Consider the following 22,768-nt stretch of genomic DNA (forward strand, 5'->3'; position numbering starts at 1 on the left):
GAGCCGCTTCAGTCTACTTCTTATGGCTTAGCTTCACCCCCTCTGCGCAGGAGCCAATTGGCTACTCACCTCCCCAGGTGCAGAGCAGGACTAACTGGGTGCATTCACTAGCCTTTCAGGCAAGGGGCTTAAGCCCATCACACGTGGACATGCACTTGGCAATGCACGGTGGGGCTGGTTTGTTATCTGAAAGGAGGGAGGCTGCATTTGGACATGACTGAGCGCCCTGGCTGAGAACACGCCCTGCATGAATTGAAGATGGGCTCTGGTTATGGACACGTTCGGATAACTCTGCCAAGGGCCGAATGTTAGAAGAAAGGTCACGTGGCAACTTGATTTCCAGCTTCAGAGGAGGAATGTGACGCGAGTGCTTTGCTGCATATCTCAGTTCTCAGAACATCCCATCTTCCCGCAGCAACGACCCTCAGATCCTGTTGCTAGGTGGTCTTTATGCTGTTGCATTCTTCAGTAAAGATAGCACATGCATCTCCCCCCACACCACTAACATTGCTACATTCCCACCTCCCCTCATTTTACTGGGACAGGAATCAATGGTGAACAGGACATACATGCAGGGAAAGACGTCGTCCTCTGCCTCGGCTGTAAACCAGCTCTGCAAAGTATTGAATGCAGGCTGAGAGAGGGGAAGTTTTTGTCTCAGTTCCCCATCTGACTCCATCACGGTGAGCTACGCTACCACTGCTGTACCACAGGGAACAGTAATAATCAGCATCATCGTCTGCTTGGGCATTGGTGATGGTTAAATAACCAACACTGCCAGAGGTGGATCCGGTGAACCGATCTGGGATCCCATCGCCTCTGCTGGTGGTACCGTACAGCACAAAGCGAGGGGCTTGCCCAGGTTTCTGCTGGTACCAGGATATGGTGCTCATGCTACCGCTGACGGTGCAGGAGAGTTTCGCAGTGTTTCCTGGAGATACTGATGCTGAAGATGGCTGACTCAGGGTGGGCTGTGAGTTGGACCCTGTAATGAGAATAAATGGCTATAAATCACCTGCACACCCAAATCCTGCTAAATTGTTCCTTAACACTGTGCATTATTTGGAAGAAAACGTCTACTGCTATTTGTTTAGAAACTTCTGACTGTAATATGAATAACTCCTAGCCTCTCACCGGAGCAGTACGTGAGCAGCGCGAGGAGCAGAGGGGCCCAGGCCATGGCGCCGAATCCAGACGCACTCGACTTCCTGACACAAACGGGTCTGTGGCTGGGACCCGCTGATTCTCTCTTAAATCCCCAGAGCTGGAGAACAGCCCCTGCATGCAAATCTGCTCCCTGCTGATTGGCTGCTGCCTTCCCCGCAGCCTGAAGAAGAATAAAGACTGTAAAAGGGGAGCTCTTCTGTGTCCAGGAGTTAACTGGGGCAGATCAAAATGGGTTTATTTACTTTCCTGCTGTAACTCTGCAAACCGCTTGTTGTCCAGCTCCAAAGAATACTGCCAATTCCTCCCCTCGGAGGCCCTTGCAGGCAAAGTCCTTTTTAACCTTTGCTGCCTTTCTCCTCTGGAATAATCCTTACTCATACAGGGTCTAGCTACAAGCAGCATTCCCAGTGCTGGGATTTCCCCATGGTAGGAAGTTGCTCACTTACTGACATGATGGTTACACTCCTTCTAGGTGTATAAAACAAGGACGAAGCAAACATTCGATTGCAGTATTTGGCCCAGGGCTGAATCGTTCAGAAGAGTGTTTGGCCAAAGCCAAATTAGAAACACAATAGTAGGCAGAGCAATGACTGGCAGACATGTGGAGATGGTCAAAGCAACAGCACACTGTTTTGCAAGTGACTTTGGGAATTATTCTTGTCAATTGATTTTTAATATTCTAAGATAAAGGGCTAGTGCTGGTAACACAGGGCATATCTGACTGTTTGGTGCAGCAGGATGTAACTGGGAATAGCTTCATAAATCAGGACATAGAGAAATTACTTTTCCTACTGCATTTGTTAAAAGCTTACTACTGTCATAATATACTGATTGAATAGAACACTGCAGATAGTACATACGTCTTTCATGAACTGATTGCATGCAAGTGTTAGTACCAAGCCCATAATCAGACAGGTTTTTATTCCCATTTTCTTTAATGATATGTTGGTATTTAAATATTTCCGTAAACAATGATTCGTTATAAGATTCATTACAATAGCCATAACAATCGTCGACTAACAGCCACTGGGAACGTTAAATCTCTTCCTCTGAATGCTCGTCCTGAGCTAAGCAGCAGAAATCCAGTGCTGGGTTTACAGTAAATAATTGGAGGAATATCAACTTTTTGAAATGCTTTGGTCCCCAAGTGAATCACAGTAAAAATGCAAATAAACCGGACCGTGAAGGTCATTTATATCTTTTACTGCTTCTAATGTGAATGACTAACACTGGATTTTCATTGTGAGACCCAGACCTCTCTGATACTGAAATCCTCTGCAGGCTGCAGCAGCAAACTCAGAATCGCACCTGTTCACAGCAAAATTATATTAGGCCAGGTTCTCAGAAATGGCTGCCTAAAGTTAGGCTCCTAAATCCATATTTAGGCACCTAAATGAGTGGCCTGACACTGTTGCCAATACTCATGATCGTTTTGCAAGTCTCATGCTATTTGGTATGTTTCTCAAAGCCCCAGTTCCCGGAGACATGTGATTAGCTCAGAATTTCTACTTATTTTTTAAAAATAAGTTTCTAGCCCTTGTGGTTATGGAGAAAAGCTTAAACATGTGACCCCTCCCGGGGACATTAGCTGACAAATAAAACCATCTCGTGATTTTTAAGCCCATTGCACCAAGTTGGATGTCTGACAGTGAACATCTGAGACTGGCAGTACTGTGATGCTGAAAAGTGCTGAGCTGGGCATCGGTGGAAGCTTGTGTGCATTCATGTGCATAGGAAAAAGAGCATTTTGAAAGGGCTTCACCAAACATGCCTCATGAAGAACAGACCCTGCCGCCTCTCCATGTTCCCCTCACCCGTTTGCCCTGAACAGTCTGAGTGAAATGCTTCCTTCTCAGTGACTGCATCTGTCCCACTCTGGGGACCAGCTCAGGAACTATTGCAATATATGAGAAGTTCTGCTCTGTTCACATCCATCATCATGCACGTTCTGCCTTTGCATACACAGGATTCTTTCTTATTTCCCTCTGCACAAATATGGAGCACACCCCTATAACACAGAGCAGTGCCCCTGGGGGTCCGTGCAAAAACAGGGCTCCAAAAGAGAATATCCACCCCCACCCCATGCAGCAACCCCAGGACCAGCCAGGGGAAGGAGTATCTAAGAATCCCTATGTCTCAGAACACAGTGGGGGTTGTCCAGAAAGGTCAATCACTGTGCACAGCCTTTTATGAAGGCCTTATCCTGCGACATCATCTCTACTGCTGGGTGAGATGTAGTAACCCCTGAAGAGGGCGTTTTCTCCCAACACCCATAGGAAGTACCCTATGCAGAATGGAGACGAGGAAAACCAGAGCCTTGGACTCTGTGGGAATCCTGGCTGAGAGCTAACCAGCTATTGCTGGGAAAGGGAAGACAGGCGAGGAAACTACCTTGAATGAAGACAGGGGCTTATTAAGTTACATCTTACCCCTTAGAAAGCATATTTTTACTTGTGTTTGTAACCCTTCCTGCCTTTATTTCTTTACTTGGTATCACATAAAACTTATGTCCTTTGTTTAATAAACTTAGTTATTTTTACTATAAACCAATTCAGTGCTGTGTTTGAAGGGAAGGGTGTATTTAGACCTGTTAAATCAATAAGATGTAATGTACTGACTCTTTAAAAGAGCAGCAAACAATCTCTTTGTGAAGGTACACTGGTAGGGGCTCTGCATCGCAGAGAAACATCTTTGAGGAGCTCGGGGATGGCGGTCACTGACTGACTGTTACCTGCTGGGCCAGACTGTGGGCTGGGAGATCCCTGAGGAGTTTGCTGGTGAGGAAGACAGATGGGATGGCAGGGAGCTGATACACAGTCTGAGCTGCCGCAAAAACCCCCTCTTGCTGAGGTATAGAGCTACCAAAGGGGCTGACAGCTCTGGGTGTCCCCAGCAGCCTGTTACAGAGAGCTCATGTGTGTGAGAAGGAAAAGACACTTCAATGTCATGGTGGTGAGGGCCAGGTAAACACACAGACTTTTCTTTTGTGAAGCTGCACAGAACTCCCTCACCAGCTGCATGCTGTCAAAGTCCTTCTCCCCCATTCCAGACTAGCTGTGCACAGAGCTCAGTGGGGGTATTTCCACTTTTGCTTTTCTCGCTTTAGAAACTGTGTCAGACGCTGGCCCTTGCAAAGAAAAGCACAGCATGACTTCTATGCGCTATTGCTGAGGGCACTGCCTAGCTGCCTGGGCACCCAGAAGAGTCCTAGGGAAGTTCTTGGTAAAGGCAGGGAAGTTCTTGGTAAACTTTCCTTTGACCCTCCTTTAGAATGCCTGTAAAATGCAGGAACGCCAGGGACAAAATGCTCTCATGTATCCCCAGGGAGCCCATCATAGGCCAGGCGACTGCCCCAGCTCCAAAGCACACCCTCCACACCCAGCCTTCGGCAAGGAAATTGGTTTTCTTTAGCAGAAGTTAACAAACAAACATACACAAAATCAGGTTTTTAACTCATTGCCTAGCCACAGAGTCTCTAACTCTCCTGTTCCCAGCTGCTTCCTAGTTTCCTAACTTCCCCAGACTGCTTCTCTGGGCCCTTCCTCCAGCAGCCCAGCACAGATACTAGCTCTGCTCCCCAGCAGCTTCCCCTCACCCCCCAAGCACAGCCTGTCCCAAACCAGCACCATCAGCAGCCCTTTATAGGCTTGGTTTTAGCCCCACCCTCTTTAATTGGCTGGATTGGCCCCACCTGCTCAGTCCAGGGGCGCTGATTGCCTGGAGGAGGAATGCAGCTGGAGCCCTGGAGTGCCTCTGGGCTCTTACACAAGAGATGCTCATAGTGTGTGGGGAGTCCTGGGGGCTGAGCAGGAGACAACCCAGGTTTCAGTTATAATGATTATTATGCCATGTATTAATAAGCCCCCCTCCCCCCACCTTGTGTCTGGGGGCCCTTTACACAGGTTAGCAGGACACCAAAGAGGAGCTCCCCCCTAGCAAAGAGCATTCATTTCATGACTCATTTGTGTGCCCAGATACCGACACTGCAGTGTGCCCGGGTGTAGGCAGGGACTATGGTGTGCTCTGGACAGGTCCCACGACCAGGTGCGGAGAACTCTCCTCTCGCGGTGACGGCCGTGGGAGCGGAAAGTGCTGTGCACCCCCCCGGAGCTGCTGAGCACCTGGCAGGATCAGGGCCCAGGTGTATTTCTGGCAGGACCAAATTCTGGAGTCAAAGCTCCACCCCAGGCAATGGCCTGCTCCCACAGAGCAGACACAACCCAGCAAAACACACGGGTCACAGTGCGGGACAGAACAAACGTGGGAACTATCTGTAAAGTAAGTGGACCTGAGAAGTATCTTGCCCATTTAAACTGGAGAATGGGGAGAGTTTAATTCTCTACTGTCCCTGGGGTGGGTTAGAATACATTTTCATTAAGGGATTCCTTCCACCCTGGATTTTCTGCTGGTTAAATGCTCCTGTCCCAGCAGGTACCTAATGTAGAAAATTGTCAGTGATCTCATGAACGGTATTACACAAACAACACTGCTGGGCAGCGTAGGACATGCATGTGGAGCTGCTCTCTGTGCATGATGAGCAGGGGCCTGGAGCAACTGAATACCTCCATACTCAAACATGCCGTGTGTGCAGGCGCAACACTTCCTCCTCTGCACAGTCTCCTGCTGCCGTTCACAGCAGACGTGCAGGTGACAGAATCACCCTGTGTTCACTCAAGGCCATCGCACTCTGGGGAACTCCCTCATCAATACCAGCTACACACTATGATGGGCAGACATCGGCATCTAAAGGCCAAAATGAGAACAACAGTGATATTCACGTCGTCAGTGTCAGTATAAACTTTTACAACACAGGGAGAGGGGACAGGTGAAAAGGGATGATAAATGATTTTCGGTTATTTCCAAATCTGCTGTCCTTTCCCTATTACTAACGTCTGAACAGAGACCTTGGCCAGGTGGTAGTGGTGGATGGGAGAACAGTGGTGGGTTAGAGATAACTATCAGTACAGGCAGTTACCTCTGCTGTGATTTGTCCTGTTCATTAATTGGTCTCCGGGACCCAGCTCTGTGTTTAGGGGGAGATCGAGCACTGTGTGCGGAAGGGGAAACACATCACAGGGAACCAGAGTGGAGGAGGTTTTGGGAAGTGTATGGGTGAAATGACACCAGTGGATAGTATTCCTTCAGCTGAGATGGATTCGTGTTACTTGTAACCCCCAGGCCTTTACATATGACTCATCACTGAGGGAGAAGAGCTGTTACTGACCGCTCAGACTTTGGGAAGAGAGATCTGGCGGATTGGGAGGGGGAAGAGCTGTCTGTGCAGCCTGCAGAGGCCAAGTAAGGAAGCAACATGTAAAAGCTGCTTTGCCCCTCTGGAAAGGCTGTGAAGACGGAGCAGGAGGAGACGTTCCCTGTCAGATTGCAGGAAGCTGGAATTCTCGGTAACCAACAATCAGCTGATTTGTTGCAAGTAAAATGCATACAGCTTGGGAATGGGGAAGTTTTTGTCTCTGTTCCCCATCTGACTTTGTCATGGTGAGTTACCCATAGCTGCTACCAAGGCTATAATCTGCACCACAGTAATAGGTGGCCTCATCCTCTGACTGGACATTGGCGATGGTTAAATAGCGAATGGCACCGGAACTGGAAATGGTGAATCGATCTGGGACCCCATCTCCTTTGGTGCTAGAACTATACCAAAGAAATCGAGGGGCCTGGCCATCTCTCTGTTGGTACCAGGAGATTACATAGCTACTGTGCTGACTGCTCAGAGTGCAGGAGAGTTTCACGGTGTTTCCCAAGGACACTGAGTCCGAAGGCGGCTGAGTCAGTGTGGGCTGCGAGTTGGCACCTGGAACAAGGACAGGAATTAATTGATTATCATATTTTGGCTGAATAGTGAAACAGAATCAAGGAGTGAGAAACTAGAAGTTAGTGAGGGAAACAGAAAAAAAAGTGCTTCCTAAAGCACAGTGTGTGTTAAACCCTCATCATTGTACCCGAGCAGTAGGTGAGCAGCGCGAGGAGCAGAGGGGCCCAGGCCATGGTGGGGATGCAGATGAGTTCGGCCTCCTGGGGAAATGGGTCTGTGGCTGGGACCCACTGATTCTCTCTTAAACCCCAGCGCTGGAGAACGGCCCCTGCATGCAAATCTGCTCCCTGCTGATTGGCTGCTGCCGCCAGCACCTCCCTTCTACTTCCTCCGAGAGGAAGAGGCCATTAAAGGGGGCTCCCAATCACTTTTGGTGACCAGGGCCAGATAGGCACTTGGGGAGCTGGAGCCATAGGAAGATAGTTATTTTTCTCCTGGGACAGTGCAGAGCGCTCAGCGCTCCCCAGCCCGCGCAGAGAAAATGGCCGCATAACTGCCAGTCTGCACCTGCAGCGTGTGAAAGGCTTCCCCACCTCACAATCGCGTCCTGCTAGACATGGGGGTTGTTACGCCCATTGCGTCTCTCGCTATAGAAACGATTTGTCGTGCGGCCGATGGGGTCCCCATTGGTCACTAAAATGACTTGTTGTTGCAGCACAAAAGCACTGAATAAACAACACCGGGCCTGATCCTGCAGCCATTGAAATCAAAGACAAAACCCACCCCGGTCCAGTGGTGCAGGATCAGATCCATTGTCTGCCTTTTAATGACACTTCTTTAGCTGGCCTTTTAATAGGCTCGAAACCACAAAAAGTAAACCGGTGCTCAGGCCAGAGCGGGGCATCCAAGCAGTGTCAATCGCTGTCTTCGGTGGGAATCATTTTCCATCATGACAGTCATTTTTGAGAGTCGAAAAATCCCATCTTGAGTCGAAAAATCCCACATAGCACCCCAGCCCTTGACTGGAAAAAACAAACCTAGTAGTGTCACGTCTGCTCCGGACGCTCCCTTCCCACGTTAACCGCCCTGCTGATTGGATCTCACACCAGGGGCTCTGCTGGGGCAGGGCCCAAGCATAATTGTTTCAGGCCCAGTACAAACTTGTAGCACGGGCCCCCTCCCACACACACACCACAACCCCTCATCCCAGACGTACAATCTCATGAGCCATGAACATTTTTTTCCTCGTGGTAATGGGGGTTGCAGCCTGGGCCGGGCCTCCGGGCCCCAGTTAAGGGTACCCATCCCCCTCCCCCCCATATGGGGCCTGGGTTTAGGTAGATGGGAACACATGCGTCTTTACGTCTGAGGCAGCCACGGACCCAGCAGCCCTACTCTGCGCGGTGAGCAAATCTGAGAGTAAATTTGTGCAGCACAGATGACACCTGGTGGTCGGTTCAGTTGATAGCTGGTATATTTCCCTTATATCTTTGCCTGGGGGACAGAATGGAGGGGACAGGCCATCGGTGTCTGTTCAGAACAAACTCTGACCCAAGGGGAAAGTCTGAACAGAAATAGAGCCTCAGAACCAATTCAGAGCATCGGCTTTTTTTTTTTTTTTTTTTTTAATTGCCGTGATGATACTGAAGTGAATTCTCTGTAAAATTTTGGACAGTCTAGCTTTTCTCAATTCGAATGTGCTGCAAAAAACTGTTCATCTTGTGTGTTAGTTGCTTTCACTTGAGGAACCCCGAGGGGACCTGGAAGGAGAGAAGAACTAGAAACTATTGATTGTTCAGTGTTGGGTGTTTTTGTGTGTTGTACACAAGGCTTGGAATCGGTGCTTTCAGAATAAATCAAAAGAAACAAACTAAATAAATATTCTGGGGATGTGCTGATGTCCAGTGCAATAATAATCAGCATCATCCTCTGCCTTGACCCCGGTGATGGTTAAATAAGCCGTGTTCCTGGAGGAGTCTGTAGAGCCGATGAACCGATCCGGGATCCCATCGCCTCTGCTCCTGGTACCATACAGCACAAAGCGAGGGGCTTGGCCAGGTCTGCAGGTACCAGTGTATCTTATAACCGCCAATGCTGTGCCCACTGCTCTTGGCCTGAAGACACTGACTCTGCAGATGGCTGAGTCAAGACATACTGGGAACTGGACCCTGAGAAAGGGGAACAAACAAAGTAAAATAAAACTTCAGCACTTCACTGCCAGTGCTAATTCTAAAGAGAATATTTCCCTGCGTTAGATCTCACACTGTCCAGTATTACAGTAATAAAGTAAATACGACCTTTCCCCGCAGAGCACCTGAGCAGTACGTGAGCAGCGTGAGGAGCCGAGGGGCCCAGGCCATGGTGGGATGCAGACGAGCTCGGCTTCCTGAAACAAACGGATCTGTGGCTGGGACCTGCCGAATCTCTCTTAAACCCCCAGAGCTGGAGAACGGAGCATGCAAATCTGCTCCCTGCTCACTGGCTGCTGGCTGAACCTGCCCAACGTCTGACCTCCCCTGACAGCAGCAGGTCACAGGGCGCTGTCTGGGTCAGTGTATAAAAACAACCCTGTTCCTGCTCCTTAGGAGGGGTGGGTGTCACTCTACTTCTAACAGCTCCTGAATTACTTTCAAAAGCCATTTGACTCTAAATCTCTCTTCAGGGACATCTCCCACCCGTATCGCACCTCCTGTGAACAGACAGGGCACCTGGGAAATATCTCTGTTTCCAGTTCATGCACAGAGGAGTTAGGAACTCTGGGAAGGAAGGTCTCTTCCCGCCTACATTTCTATAATTCTGCAATTCTAAGGTTTGGCTGACTTTTTCTGCCCAATTAGAGAATTTTGCTGGACGTTTAGACTGTGCCCTGCAACGCTCTGAAAGGCGGTTTGAAACTACGATGAGGCTTTGGGTAGGACACGCTCGATTGCAGCTGCCATCTTGGATCTACTCTTTGGTCCACTTGTATGGAAGCATCAAACATTTCTCTTCTTTTCCACAGCTGATACAAGAGCACTCTGTCTCTCTGAACACTGATACAACCCCCTCACTGTAGTATCTGATGGGAAGGCCAATGTGTAGCTGCTTCAAAATCCAGCACCCTGTGTTTGTCTCCCAGACACCCATCTGAGTAGTGTCACCAGCTTATAACCACAGGTTTAACTGCCCTGAGAATTCGTAGCCTCTCCAGACCCGCATTCCCTCATCTCTGAGGTGCAGTGACCCAAAGTTACCAGTAGGAGGATTAGAGAGACAAAGCTCCAAAGAAGCTCTCCCTTCATTCCTGCCCTCTCCAGGGGCAGATCACAGCTCATCAGGGGGAGATGGGGAGGTGAGACAAACACCTCAGCCTGTGCACTCTTAAGGCGTGTCCAGGCTGCAGAGCCTGGGTTCTCCTGGAGCAAATGACAGGAGTGATTGCTCTCTGCTAGGACTTTCAGCTGCTGAGCAAAGGATAGCCCTTCTCTACTCCATCCTCCTTGTCTCCCGGCAGAAGGATCAGCTTTTCCCCACCCTCTTCACTCAGAAGCACATCAGCAGCATCTTTCCCTCTGGTGTCTCAATGCACTTGGGAAACATCAGTGTAACCTCCCAGTACCCTGGGGAGAAGGGTGCATATGAGAGCTGGGCAAGTACGGTTACTGTCATTTTAACTGTCATCAGGAGCTTGAAAATTTGGCTCCATCCCTAAAAGGATTGAGTTAATGCCCTGCTGGGGAGGAAATGTGAATGGAAGAGCAGAGGTGTGCGGAGCAGTCTCTTTGTCAATAACTCTGAGATGGGTTTGAAATGAACCTGAGACCGCAGCTGGCAATGATGCACATTAACTCCAGCTTGTAATTTCAGTTTTGTCTCCCCCATCAGCCACTCCCATTTAGCACAGCCAGATGATTCATTCATGACAAATTTTGCTTCCCATTTAGCTCCTTGTTCTGTCCTAGAATTGTTCAAGACCCTGTTTTTTTGAAGGTTTTCATTCATTAAATTTTTGCTGAATATATTCTGAATGAATAATTTTAACAATATCTCTTTGGAGTCATAGCATGACTCTGCCACTTTCTCAAACCAAACTCCCTAATCAGTGGATTCGCAGCAGGACATAAAGTGAAGGACAGTGAAGGTTTTTGTCTCAGTTCCCTGTCTGACTGTATCACTGTGGGATACTCCCCCACTGCCATATCATATGGCACAGTAATAATCAGCCTCATCCTCTGCTTGGACATTGGTGATGGTTAAATAACCAACGTTGGTAGAGCTGGAACCAGTGAATCGATCTGGGATCCCATCGCCTCTGCTGCTGGTACTACGCAACACAAAGCGAGGGACTTGGCCAGCCCTCTGTTGGTACCAATATAGTGTGTAACTGCCACTGCTTACGGCACAGGACAGTTTAGCTGTTTGTCCTGGGGACACAGACTCTGAGGAAGGCTGAGTTAGCACTGGCTGTGAACTGGTACCTAAACAAGAATAAAAACAGGAACATATAAATGATGAGTATCCCCAAATCCCATTAACTGTTACTAAATCTCACGGTTGGGATGTGCAGAAGGGCAAGAGATTTGGCTGCACGTCATTAATTTCCAGGACAGTTTTCAGACCATTGATCTGCTTTTACATTTCAACAGCAGTGATGCTCGAAACAAAAACAAAAACAAACCCTCAACCCCCCCTGAAAAAAAACCCTTAATTGATTTGAATTTCCAACGTAATAACAACAGCCCTTGGACAAAGTTTTGTGATAAGTCAACTCTCCCAGCGGACCTGAGCAGTACATGAGCAGCAGAGGGGCCCAGGCCATGGTGGGAATCCAGGTGAGCTCAGCTTCCTGAGGCAAACAGGTGTCTGACTGGAACCCGCCGATTCTCTCTTAAGCCCGCCAAGCTGGAGAACGGCCCCTGCATGCAAATCTGCTCCCTGCTCCCTGGCTGCAGTAGCACTTTACAGCTCCCCGCAGGAAGGCAACAACTCTTAAATGGGAGCTCTGTTCTCAGACGCATACAAACCCAGAGAGAACAGAAAGGGGAATCGTTTGCTTTTCCTGGTGGCAACCTGCAGAGATACCCTGGCCAGCACACAGAAAAGGGCAGCATGAATTCCACTCTCTAGTAATGGGGAGAATAAATAACTTCCTAACGTCACAAGAAAATCCTGTGCAGGGAAGTTTTCTTCTCTCTCTCTCCTGGAGTCCCTAGACTATACAGTCTCCTTACACTGTAAGACTATAATATACAGCTGCAGATAGAAGCAGTGGCTAAATTCAGCTCTCGATTACCCACAGGGAACCCCACTGAAGCATGGCTGTAAACAAGACCATTGATACTGATCTGGACTGATGTGCACTAATACAGGCAGAAAACACAGCAGACTCACTGGGGCCACACATAGCAGGACATGCTACTGCTGCTTCTGCACACTTCCATCTTACCCAGGGCTCATTATCACTGCCCGTCACTGGGTGGAAAACAACTTTGTCAGACTAGTCATCGGGATAAAGAGGGATCTCTCTCTGCCTAGGCGACGTGAAGAGTTTCTGGTTAGGTCAGTTGGAGGCAGATATAGCAGGGAACCACCGGACTGATCAAAGCATATGAAACAGGGAGATGGCCAAGTAGCACCACACTTTGGTGGACATTCAGTGCAGCATTTCACATGCTTCCTCTAGGTGTTCAGGGAAGATGGCTTACAGCTCTCTGAGATCAAGTCTAACGTGTTTATGGGTTATTTCAGGGGATGCCTGTGCAGCTTTTTCTTTGAACAGCAGGCAGGCAATACCCATGCTAAAAGCACTATGGTAGCAGAGGCTAGACCTGCTGGGCAGGGAAGGGATGGACTTCAATGCTTTGCACAGACTGAAATAGTGCTAGCCTGGACATTTAACCCTTAAAGAGGAATTACAGGGGGAGAAGGATGGAAAAAATGTCTTTGTTTGGCTTGTGGAAGCAGAGGAGAAGCAACAGGAAACTTCGCCTTTACACAACTGATTTGTCCTATGTAGCCAACGTAGGGACATAAATCAGACTGTTCGCTGCATTACAGTTCAGGTAGGAAGCTGTTCACTAACCAGCTTCTAATATGGGAAAAGTTGTGGTCTTTTACTTCAACCATGGGATCTGAATCTTATTCACCTGATCCGGCCAAATCACGTTACACAGTGACCTGTATTATTAGAAATGCAGGTTGAATAATTGCTATTACCAAAAGAATTAGGACTACTTAGTGGTTCAGAGGGTCTTTAAGCACTTCGAGAAGTTATGCTCTAATTCAAGCCCGATGCATTTCCTTATAAGAAGATATTCATGACAGGCAAACTATACAGACATTTGAGATAAGTGTTTATTTAAATATCAGGATTGGAATAATTTATGTAACAAGTTCAGTCTCAAACTACTACAGTCTAGTCATGCACTTCAGATCAGTCACTTAACAACTGTGATAACGCTGGATATTTACAAGCGTACCCATTTTATACATAGAAGTTAGTTCAGCATGTGGCACATGTGCTTGGAAATTATACACTGTAAACTAATTACATTGTAGTGGTTTACAATAAGCTTATAAGCAGTAGTTAGTAAAAACCGATTATGTTAACAGTGTGTAAATTGTCAGAAGTGTTGCAATAAAGTCCACACACCATGGATGTTAAGTTAGTTGATCTGAAGGGAAAAAGGAATGAGAAATTGTAAAAAAACCACTGGTGGACATGGACGATGTGCTTTAGGATTTTTTGTATTCAATTCTTTCTACTTTCACATCATCGCCAATTAGTTGATACACATAAGTCACAACTGTGGATGCCTGGATATCCATCAGTACAAATGAAGGAATGATGTTTCTGGAAAAAAAATCATTGTGGTTAATATATACTGACAATCAGAGATGCAGCAGCATTACAGGTAGATTTTAACAGAACCTTTGACAAAGTGTGAATAGCCCCAAGGAATCTGATTTAGAAATTGCATTGCAAGTGTACGTCTACTGTAGAAGAGTGGGAAATATAACACGTGGAGAAACTGCAGCTATAATTCATCCCAGGCTAAGGGATTTCAAAGTTACTCCAGAATAATCCTTGAAATCAACAGCAAAATGTATTTGGTCATTTCAGAGCAATGACGTTAGTTTAGAATGGAAACCCACCTCCCCACGTCTGCTCCACTGAAGCTGCCTCACCTCTGACATATATCACTGAAGGGGAATGTCAGAAAGTCAGTGTACAGTTGTCTCTACTCCATTTGATATAGATTAATACAGGGCTTTAGTTTTTCAGAACTTTCAAGTTTTAGGAGTCAAAGGGAATAGGCAATAATAAACACAAGCATAAATGCTGAGCAGCCATTTTCAGCATTTTCTTCACTAGACGTAAACCATCCTTGAGAAATTATTCTAAAACGCAGTACATATATTAAGTTTTCTAAAGAGAAGTAATGCTCAAGTATTTAAGACTTCTTGTAACCACAAACAGTTAAGACAGACATCTAAGGAGCATCATCATTGGCGCACCAGAACTATCCATATATAAAATAGGTGCTCAAATATTAGAGTGATGGGTGCAGTATACAGACCCAGATGCACAGAAAAGATTCCCAAACATATTTAACTCACGTCTCCAAGGCATTATAGGCTCCTGTGGCTGATCCTGGATTGATGTAGAACTTATTTTCATGTTCGAATGCCTCAAATTTATGTGTATGCCCTGAAATTAGAATGTCCACATCCAGCTGTCTTTGCAGCAGTGCCAGGCTGGCCGTATCACCCCACGGAATAACTTGATGGCCGTGGATCAGCCCAATTTTAAACTGCCCAATAGTTATAACTTTCTGTTCTGGATAATTCAGATTCTAAAAATAAACAAACACACAGAACAGGTTACGCACATTCCTTCACTCATAGAAAGTCAATTTGCATTTATTCATTCCGGATAAATGACTGAGTAACATCCTTATGAGCAACTAAGTTTTTCTCAGTTTCAACATGCAGAATCCACTCAATGTTGGCTCCATACCCAGGCAGGAGTCAACTCCATTCTTTTGCAAGGAACAGACTTGAAGTCGGTGGGAAATGGCTACGCTTGCGAAAATGTTTAATATGGTATTGTCCTACTGTTCCAAAATAACATTAAGTACAGACAGGCTTAGAAGAATTTATATATATAAAATTTTGACCGATATCAATGTTTATTTCTACAGTCACAGAAAATTATCAGGGGTCAGACAATAATCATTTAGTGACTGTGGATGTTGAGATTCAAAAAGCAAAAGTTTTAGATCTGTTAAAAACAAGTTGTCAACATCACGTCAACATATACAAAATAAATGTCCTTAAATTAAACTAACTTCTCAAGCAGCATTTCTCTTACTTTGCCTAACTGTAAATTTGAATTATCAACTGCATCTGAGGAAGTGGGCTGAAGCCCACAAAAGCTTATGCCTGCTGAAATTAAATTTGTTAGTCTTTAAAGTGCTACAGAACTCTCATTGTTTTAGGCTTATTGTGTATGAAGGGAGAACTACTTTTAAAAGTCCTTTACTGATCTCATAATCACATGGTACTGTGCATTTGCTTCTTATCCCCAGAATGCAAGAATGACTAACACCATCATAATGAAACTGAAATTAAGTGGTTTAGAGAAAGTTATTCAAATGTTGCCCCTGCACGCTAGACACACACAAAGAAAATATTTAGAGAGAGGCCTTACCTCATCAAAGTCCCCTCTAACAATGTGAACATCCCCAGCCAGAGTCTTGAGGTAGTCATAACTGTCTTTGGTACAGAGATTTCCTGTGCAGAGGATGTGCTGGATCTTGCCTGGAACCAGCAATTTTTTGAATTTAGCTGGGAGGCTGTTGCATCGATGTGGGACGTGAAGGTCTCCTAATACTAACACCAACTTATTAGATGAAGGGATATAAAAATATTAAAAATTACTACACCTATAAAAAATAATAATGGACATTCAACAGCTGTTTGTCCTGTTTTCACTTACTGTCAATTAGTAAGATTCAGGGAGGGATTAAAAACAAAATTCATTTCTATTCATGAATATCTGACCATTTGCAAGGGGGGGAGGGGGGGGGAATTTCACATAAGCCACTGATAGCACTTTGAACATTACTGAAGCAGAAGAGGCCATTCCAGCATACAAAATGTGATCAGACCCTTAGAAGCCCTGCAGCTTCTCAATCCCAAATTCTGCAGCAGGGTTACACTGAAGGAGAAGCTGGTGGTAGAGCTAGGAGAAGGAAACACTTTAAAAGCAGAGACTTCATTTTTGAAGATTTCCAAAACACGGTTTTTAATCCCTCCCTTGCTGTAATAAACATTGCACACTTCTGCTGTATCTGACTTGTTCCTTGACCCTGCAAAATCCCTGTAAGTAGAACACCAACAGCTCAATTCTGCAGCTGTGCAACGTATGGAATTCCAACAGAAGTCAAGAGCAGTCCAAAGAGAAAATGGCTTCTGCTGATGCCAGTAACTCTGCATAGAGATTCAGAACAACAAATTATTAAAACTGCAGTTGAGTCTTCATTGAAAAAGTTATTTTAAAACAATTTTGCTTCTATATGTTTTCTGCTTCTTCCATACCCAGACACATGAAAAGCACCAAGGTGATATGGACCTGATAAAAATGCAGTTTGTTCCAGTTTTTCCATCAACTCTTGCTGTTTATTCCCTACCTAATGTTATAACCCTGGCTATACATTTAATCAGTCCCACGACTCTTTCAATGTCTCAAATAAAGATATGGCTTCTAAAGATCAGTGTAGAGTTCCTAATTGTGTGGGCTTGCCCTAGGAAGAGAACAACACATAAGCCTCTATATTTTAGTGCACTCAGTGACTTATGGCCATTTGTGAAAGATTTTCAAAGCGGCCAGCTAGTAATGCATGGAACAATGGTGGCCTGGATGACTAACAGGTCTCTTCAGTCACTAACTTCTATGAATATGGCAAGCAGAATTCAACTCTAGCAACTCGTCTGGACAGGGTAACGTATCTCACTTCAACAAAACAGACTTTGATAGTAAGATGGAGATCAACCAGATCATCAAGCTACCATGTATCCCTTGGCACTTCCATATTTAGTTAATGTATCAAGTATAAGAACAGAAAAAAAAATTAAATTTGTCCTTCAACTATTTACATAGAATAAAATTTATCTTTGGCTACATCACGCCTTTCCAGGTTACACGTGGCAGAATGCCAGTTATCTGATCAAGTCCCCCTTATCATATCTTTAAACTTAACACTTGGTTACAAATGTAGCCAACAATGGGATGCAACAGTCTTTGTAAATTAAGCTTATCATTTAAGAAACAAAAGGCATGAAAGCACAGCATCAGTAAATCAAGCTCGATTTGCTTATACAGCAAGAAATGCGGGAAAAACACTGTGAAGCAAAAGAACTGTGATGCCATTAGAACACAGGAACAAAGAGTCACAAAACTATAATTCCTATTAATCTGATAACTAAAACTGATTACTGAGATTAGGATTATTGTTCTTTTTCAACAGGAGTAGTATTTATTAGTATTGAGGTAGTGCCCAAAATGTTAGGTGCTGTACCTTTATACAGGACATTTTACAGATATAGTGCTATCTTAGTACTTGATATTACCTGACAGACATATAGCTGCACTATAAAATTAACCTTGGTCCCATTTACACAACAACGTTGTGTCTGCGCAGGTGCTAGCAACTGTTTAAGCACTAGTGCAGACAGGGCTGAGGTGTTTTTACCACTGCGTTATGAAAACCTGATCAAAGCATGTGTCCAAACTACCCAAGAACAGGAGGATGGGATGCCTCTGGAGACTGGTAAAGGAATGCGGAATATTTAACGTTTAAGTCACCTGTTAAAACCCAGCACCGGTTGGAAATGATCAAAAGCGAGTATTTCTGATGGCTTTTTAGTGCCATCAATGAAGGAGGTTTGTTCCCTAGTCACCACTAGACAGATGTTCCTATAATTTGTTGTTTCCAGTGTCACCTTTTCCTTTATATGTTGGCACCAAGATGCTGATGAGTCACACAAACAGTGGAAGAGTCTCATTGGTGAGAGAATAAGATGTTAAGTAGATATGGTTTCAAGCCAGAAAGCCAAACCAGATACTCTTTTTACAGTGAGACAATTAATGGAAAAATATTCACATGGCATTCATGGATCTGGTAAAGACCTTTGACAGAGTTCCAACGGACATCATCCGGTGGTGTATGAGGAAAAAATGGTACAAGAATTTTATGTGCATTTTGTTCAAGCCACGTATGTAGATGCAATGTGAATAGTCAGAACTTCGTGGTGAAAGTAGTACTGGTAAAAGGTGGAGTGCATCCAGGATTGGCAGTCAGCCCTTTCTCATCTATCTTCATCCTGGATATGCTTACAACATACAAAAGGCGGCATCTTGGTGCATGTTGTTTGCAGATGCTATCATTCTGTGCACTGAGGAGAAAGACCGTCTAAAACAAGATCTGGATAAATGGAGAGACCTAGGCTCAAAATAAGCAAAAGAAAGAGAAAGCATATGGTACGTCATTTCAGTAACACAAACACTGAAGAATTATCCTTGAAACTAGATGGGCAGACAATACTGAAAATGTAAAGTTTGCATTCCACAATCCGGGAAAATGGAGGACGAAATTAGAGCTGGGTTAGTAAAAGTCTGGCTCAAATGGAGAGAGAAAAGTGGCGTAGTGCATGACAGGAAGATATAAAAAAAGATTAAAAGGAAAAGTCTATAAAAACCAGTGGTCCATCCAGTTTTAATGTATGGCACGGAGTATTGGGCAATAAAGAAAGAAATGTAGCAAATGATCCATTCCACAGAAATGCAGGTGTTGAGATGGATGAGTAGGATAAGCAATAAAGACCATGTGAGGAACGTGTACGTTAGAGATATATTCAAATAAAGACAAACAAAAAAATGAGGGAGTGCAGGCCCAGGTGGCTTGATCATATAAAGCACAGTCCTGACAATTATGTGGGTAAACGAATCCAACAGAGCCTCTGTCTTTTTCCTTCAATCTTGCTAACCCAAGAAGTGGTGGGATGTCATAATGGAAGACATCTTACATGTGGTGTGATAAAAGACATGGCACTGAACAGAGAGCACTCATACAGCAGACCCCATTTGACAGGATTAACTCAAAGATGACAACTAATAGCCTCGGCCCAGACACAAAGGACTGAATGGGCTTGAAGACTAAACTACCCTGAAACCCCTAGAGCTGGCCCGGCTGGATCAGAGTTGAAGCATATTGGTAAGGTAGCAGGGGAAAGCTGATCTGCCAGTACCCATTCTGTACCTGTTCTTTGGGTAGAGTTTATTTCCCAGGATTGTCGGATACATTGACACCTTTTACTGGCAGTAAATTCACTTTAAAATGTTGAGAGGAGAGAAAGCTAAAAGAAGAGCATTTTGGCCTCACCTACGCTAAAATGAATTGTGTTAGGAAACTTTTTAAAACCAAAATTATTGCAGCTAATACACTAGGGCTATCAGTGTGAGCTAGGCAAAAAATCAACAGCATACCCCTGTTAGCGGAAACCATTTTTAAACTAATTTCCTAAACAGTTGATTTTATACTGTAAATTATTTTTATAACAGGATGGTAATCTTTAGGTCTTTAATCAATATTTGAGAGATTTACACATAATACTAGTTAGAGTTATAGACAGACCCACTGCCCAAATTATGCTTAACTAGAGACATGCAATTTCACTGAAGACAACAGAGCTGTAGGAGTGTCAGAGCAGAATTTGATCCACTACATACTGATGGATGGACAGACACCCATGATTATCTGCTCCTAAATCAAATTAAAGTTCCCACCTGCCAAAATAACTTGCGAGGCTGCAAAAACAACAACAAAAAAGCCTGGATCATTTATAGAAGAGTGAATTGATCTTATTTTAGCTCGTACTACAGTCTGATGCTTTTTGCTACACATTTTAATGTTAAATAAACTTGGCATTCTAACTTTAATAGAGAATGAGGTATTAGGCTCCCAGAACTTCCTCTTTTAGGGGAAAAAAGTAGGGGAGAGAGAGACAGAACCTAACGTGGTGTGAAGAGTCCTATCTATATTAAAGACTGTATTTACATAAAAATACAGTAGGACTCATTTCTGTTTTCCTATAATGGTTATTGACCAAATGGCATTAGGATCTTTCCAGAGATACCATTTTTACCCAAAGAATATCCACTCTGTAGCAATATATATTTATCGTTACAAAGTAAATAAGCAAAAATTAGCAAGATAATAATTTAAATATGCAGGGTATGTCTGAAGATGACAAATCACGTTAAATGCAAAAAATCCAAGGGATTTTTTTTTTTTTTTACAAATGTTTTCCACTGTGCTGAATATCTCACACTGCTCTATCTAAAAAGCTATTATAATGACAAACCACAGCGTATCAGTACCTATTGAACATCGAGCACCATTGTCAATCACCCATCACCAGCGTTAGCAAGAGCCAAGAGGAGTAAACTTACTCTGTGCCCAGCCTTATGGGAATGAAGAAGTTGATTGCCGACAAGGGGAATGAAAATACAGGGTGAAACATGAATAATGTTAAACAAAAGAAAGCAAAAGAAAGGGAAAATAATCTTTAGCCAAATGAACATGCAAATAATCATTAATGAGCTTTATTCAGCTGTGCTCAAAACAATATTGGAAGACCTTTCCAGACTATTATTCAACAAAAGAGTCATGCAGTGTGTTGTAACTTTCCATTCAGCTAGCTATTTTTAGCTATCTCTTTTTACCCCCATCTCTTGACTTTCACAGAAGGTTCATTTACTTTTTGGCAAATCATCTGAAAATGAAGCAAGCCAGCAGCAGTTCACAAAGCTAATATTTCCTACATTTACTTTGTTCCAGGAAACCTGACCCTAGAATTCCAAGAGGAAAATAGCCTTAGAGCAGCCAGCGAGATGAGGTCGGTCTGTAAATGAAAGGAGATGTACGTTTCCAAAGTGAATGTGGAAAGGGGCCTTCAAGTGTTTCTTTTAGAACTGCTAATTCGTATCAAGGGTGAGGAGTAAAAACCCCTGAACTTCGAATTAAGGCAAGCGGACAAACGTTTGAAAAGCGACCTCCCCTCCCCCCGGGCTGCAAAGCTTTGAAACAGGACAGCGAGTTAACGGGAGGCGAGGGAGCTGTTCAGCAAACTGCAGCGAGGTACCGAGGGCAGCGCGGTGCTGCACGTGCTGCTGTTTTGGCAGAATTGGGGCCTCTAGGGCCCCCTCGATCACAGACAGACAGACAGACAGACACGCCCTTCGGAGCAGCGATGCTGACACGCCGCAGAAAAACGAGCTTCCGAGTCAATGCGGCCCAAGTCAAAGGCGCCGCCCGGCAGCGAAACCCTCGGGCGGGAACGGGGCTGGGGGGGGGGGGTATATTTTTACAGCTAACCAGAAGTTGTTGTGGCCGGTTCTCCGGCCCCGCTGCGGCTACGTGCCTTCAGGGCGGAAACAGGCCCGGGGAGGCAGAGCGCGCACAGCCCCAACCCCGCGGCAGGAGGCCACAAAGCAGCCGGGCCCCCCCGGCAGGCAGCGGACGGGGTCGGTCTGGCTGGACGCCAGTCCCTGGAATGCCCTCTCCAGCTGTACCCGCCCCAGCCGTGGGGGGAGGGGAAGCTAGTGCTCGCGGGCCCCCCTTGCCCGGCTAGGCCCCGCCCCAGCAGTTCCCTGAGGCTAGCCGCGGGCCGGGGCCCCCTCAGAGACACCGGCCGCCGGGACAAGCGGGGACCACCACACAACGTAGCCTATCCCCCGGTCCCCCCGCGCGCTCACCATCCTGCCCCGCCTCCCTGAGTCCCCGGCGTTACGTCACGTCACTGAATCCTCCTCTCGCGGCTACGGCAGAGGAATGGCTCGGCTCGGCCAATCCCAGGGCAGAGCGTGAAGCACGGGATCATCACGCTGACCCCTCCCCGGGAAAGCTCGAAACAAGCCTATGAGGGTGGAGCATCTGCACATGCGCGTTGAGGGAAGTGAAGCCGGGGTGGCCTCCGGAGGGCGCAGTGCCGCGTGACGGGGCGGGGGGGGGAGGAGTCTTAGCCTTTTCCCCTTCACGCTGGCACGGGCGCAGCTGGCTCCTTCCCCTCCCCCCTCCCCCTTCCCCAAAGCGTTTAGATGCGAACACAAACGGGTTCAACGCAGCCGGCTGGAATCGGCCGATGTGACGGTTCCGGGCGGGGGAGGGGGACTAGCCATTGCCCAGGGCAACAACGGCTCTGTCCGCGGGAAGGTTCTGCCAGCCGGTGCTGCCCATTGCCCCGCGCTGAGGCGGCGGTGGCAGCAGAGCTCGGGTCGGACTTAGCACGGACACATCCAGGAGCCCGCGGCCAGCGCGATCCCGGCCACCCCACCACGCTCCTGGGCCACCGCGCGCAGCCCGGGGGGGATGTCGCGTCCTCCAGCAGCGCCTGGTGCCGGTGTCCGGGGACCGAACACATCAACGATCGCTCCCCACAGAAGCACGCCCCGTTCCCGGTTCCGTGTCCCCCTCTGTCAGCGCGGCTGGCGGGAGCTGGGCGCCCCCGGCCTGCGCGGAGCACCGCCGGGCCAGAGGAAGGGCGTTTGTTGCCTCGGGTTCTCCTGTGTCTGAACCACAGTCAGCCCCTGCGGAACAGCAGCAATCAGCCCCGGCCCGAGCCCCAGCGACGGCTACAGGCAGCGTGGGTGGCAGGGTCTTTCGAGCCAGAGAATGGACTGGGGATCGCCGCGGGGCTGGTGCTCCGCTGGTGTAGCCGCTGTTGGTACCAGGATCCATAGTTGTCATTGCTGCTGCCGCTGCTCCCGGTACAGGAGATCCTGAT

At 46.5% G+C, this 22,768-nt stretch overlaps 1 protein-coding gene and 2 gene segments (V, D, J or C); all 3 read right to left on the reverse strand.

Annotated features, from left to right (window-relative positions):
* Positions 1-697: 697 nt before the first annotated feature.
* Positions 698-1,180, reverse strand: LOC137159869 (immunoglobulin lambda variable 4-60-like; the record flags this gene model as incomplete). The annotated part of the segment is given in 2 exon segments: positions 698-985; positions 1,135-1,180. Coding segments are annotated over 2 exon segments (334 nt in total), but the record flags the coding sequence as incomplete, so codon positions are not given.
* Positions 1,181-6,668: 5,488 nt separating this feature from the next.
* Positions 6,669-7,173, reverse strand: LOC137159870 (immunoglobulin lambda variable 9-49-like). The segment is given in 2 exon segments: positions 6,669-6,979; positions 7,128-7,173. Coding segments are annotated over 2 exon segments (357 nt in total).
* A 5,750-nt stretch (positions 7,174-12,923) lies between these two features.
* On the reverse strand, positions 12,924-21,868 carry LOC137159871 (vacuolar protein sorting-associated protein 29). Its single transcript, XM_067558349.1, has 4 exons — positions 21,741-21,868; positions 15,633-15,824; positions 14,540-14,775; positions 12,924-13,772 (listed from the first exon to the last, which is right to left on the reverse strand). The coding sequence occupies exons 1-4, from the start codon at positions 21,741-21,743 to the stop codon at positions 13,655-13,657; spliced, it is 549 nt and encodes a 182-aa protein (XP_067414450.1). The 5' UTR covers positions 21,744-21,868; the 3' UTR covers positions 12,924-13,654.
* Positions 21,869-22,768: the final 900 nt, after the last annotated feature.

This window comes from Emydura macquarii, unplaced genomic scaffold (genome assembly GCF_026122565.2).
Source record: "Emydura macquarii macquarii isolate MOO-44397 ecotype Brisbane River unplaced genomic scaffold, CSIRO-AGI_Emac_v2 contig_1950, whole genome shotgun sequence".
NCBI classification, from domain to species: domain Eukaryota; kingdom Metazoa; phylum Chordata; order Testudines; family Chelidae; genus Emydura; species Emydura macquarii.

Excerpts from the sequence above, each read along its gene's own strand:
- LOC137159871 (XM_067558349.1), bottom strand. Across the intron at positions 14,776-15,632 it reads TTAGAGGGGACTTTGATGAG|AATCTGAATTATCCAGAACA; the intron begins GTAAGGCCTCTC and ends GTTTATTTTTAG. Across the intron at positions 13,773-14,539 it reads GCCTATAATGCCTTGGAGAC|AAACATCATTCCTTCATTTG; the intron begins GTGAGTTAAATA and ends TTTTTTTTCCAG.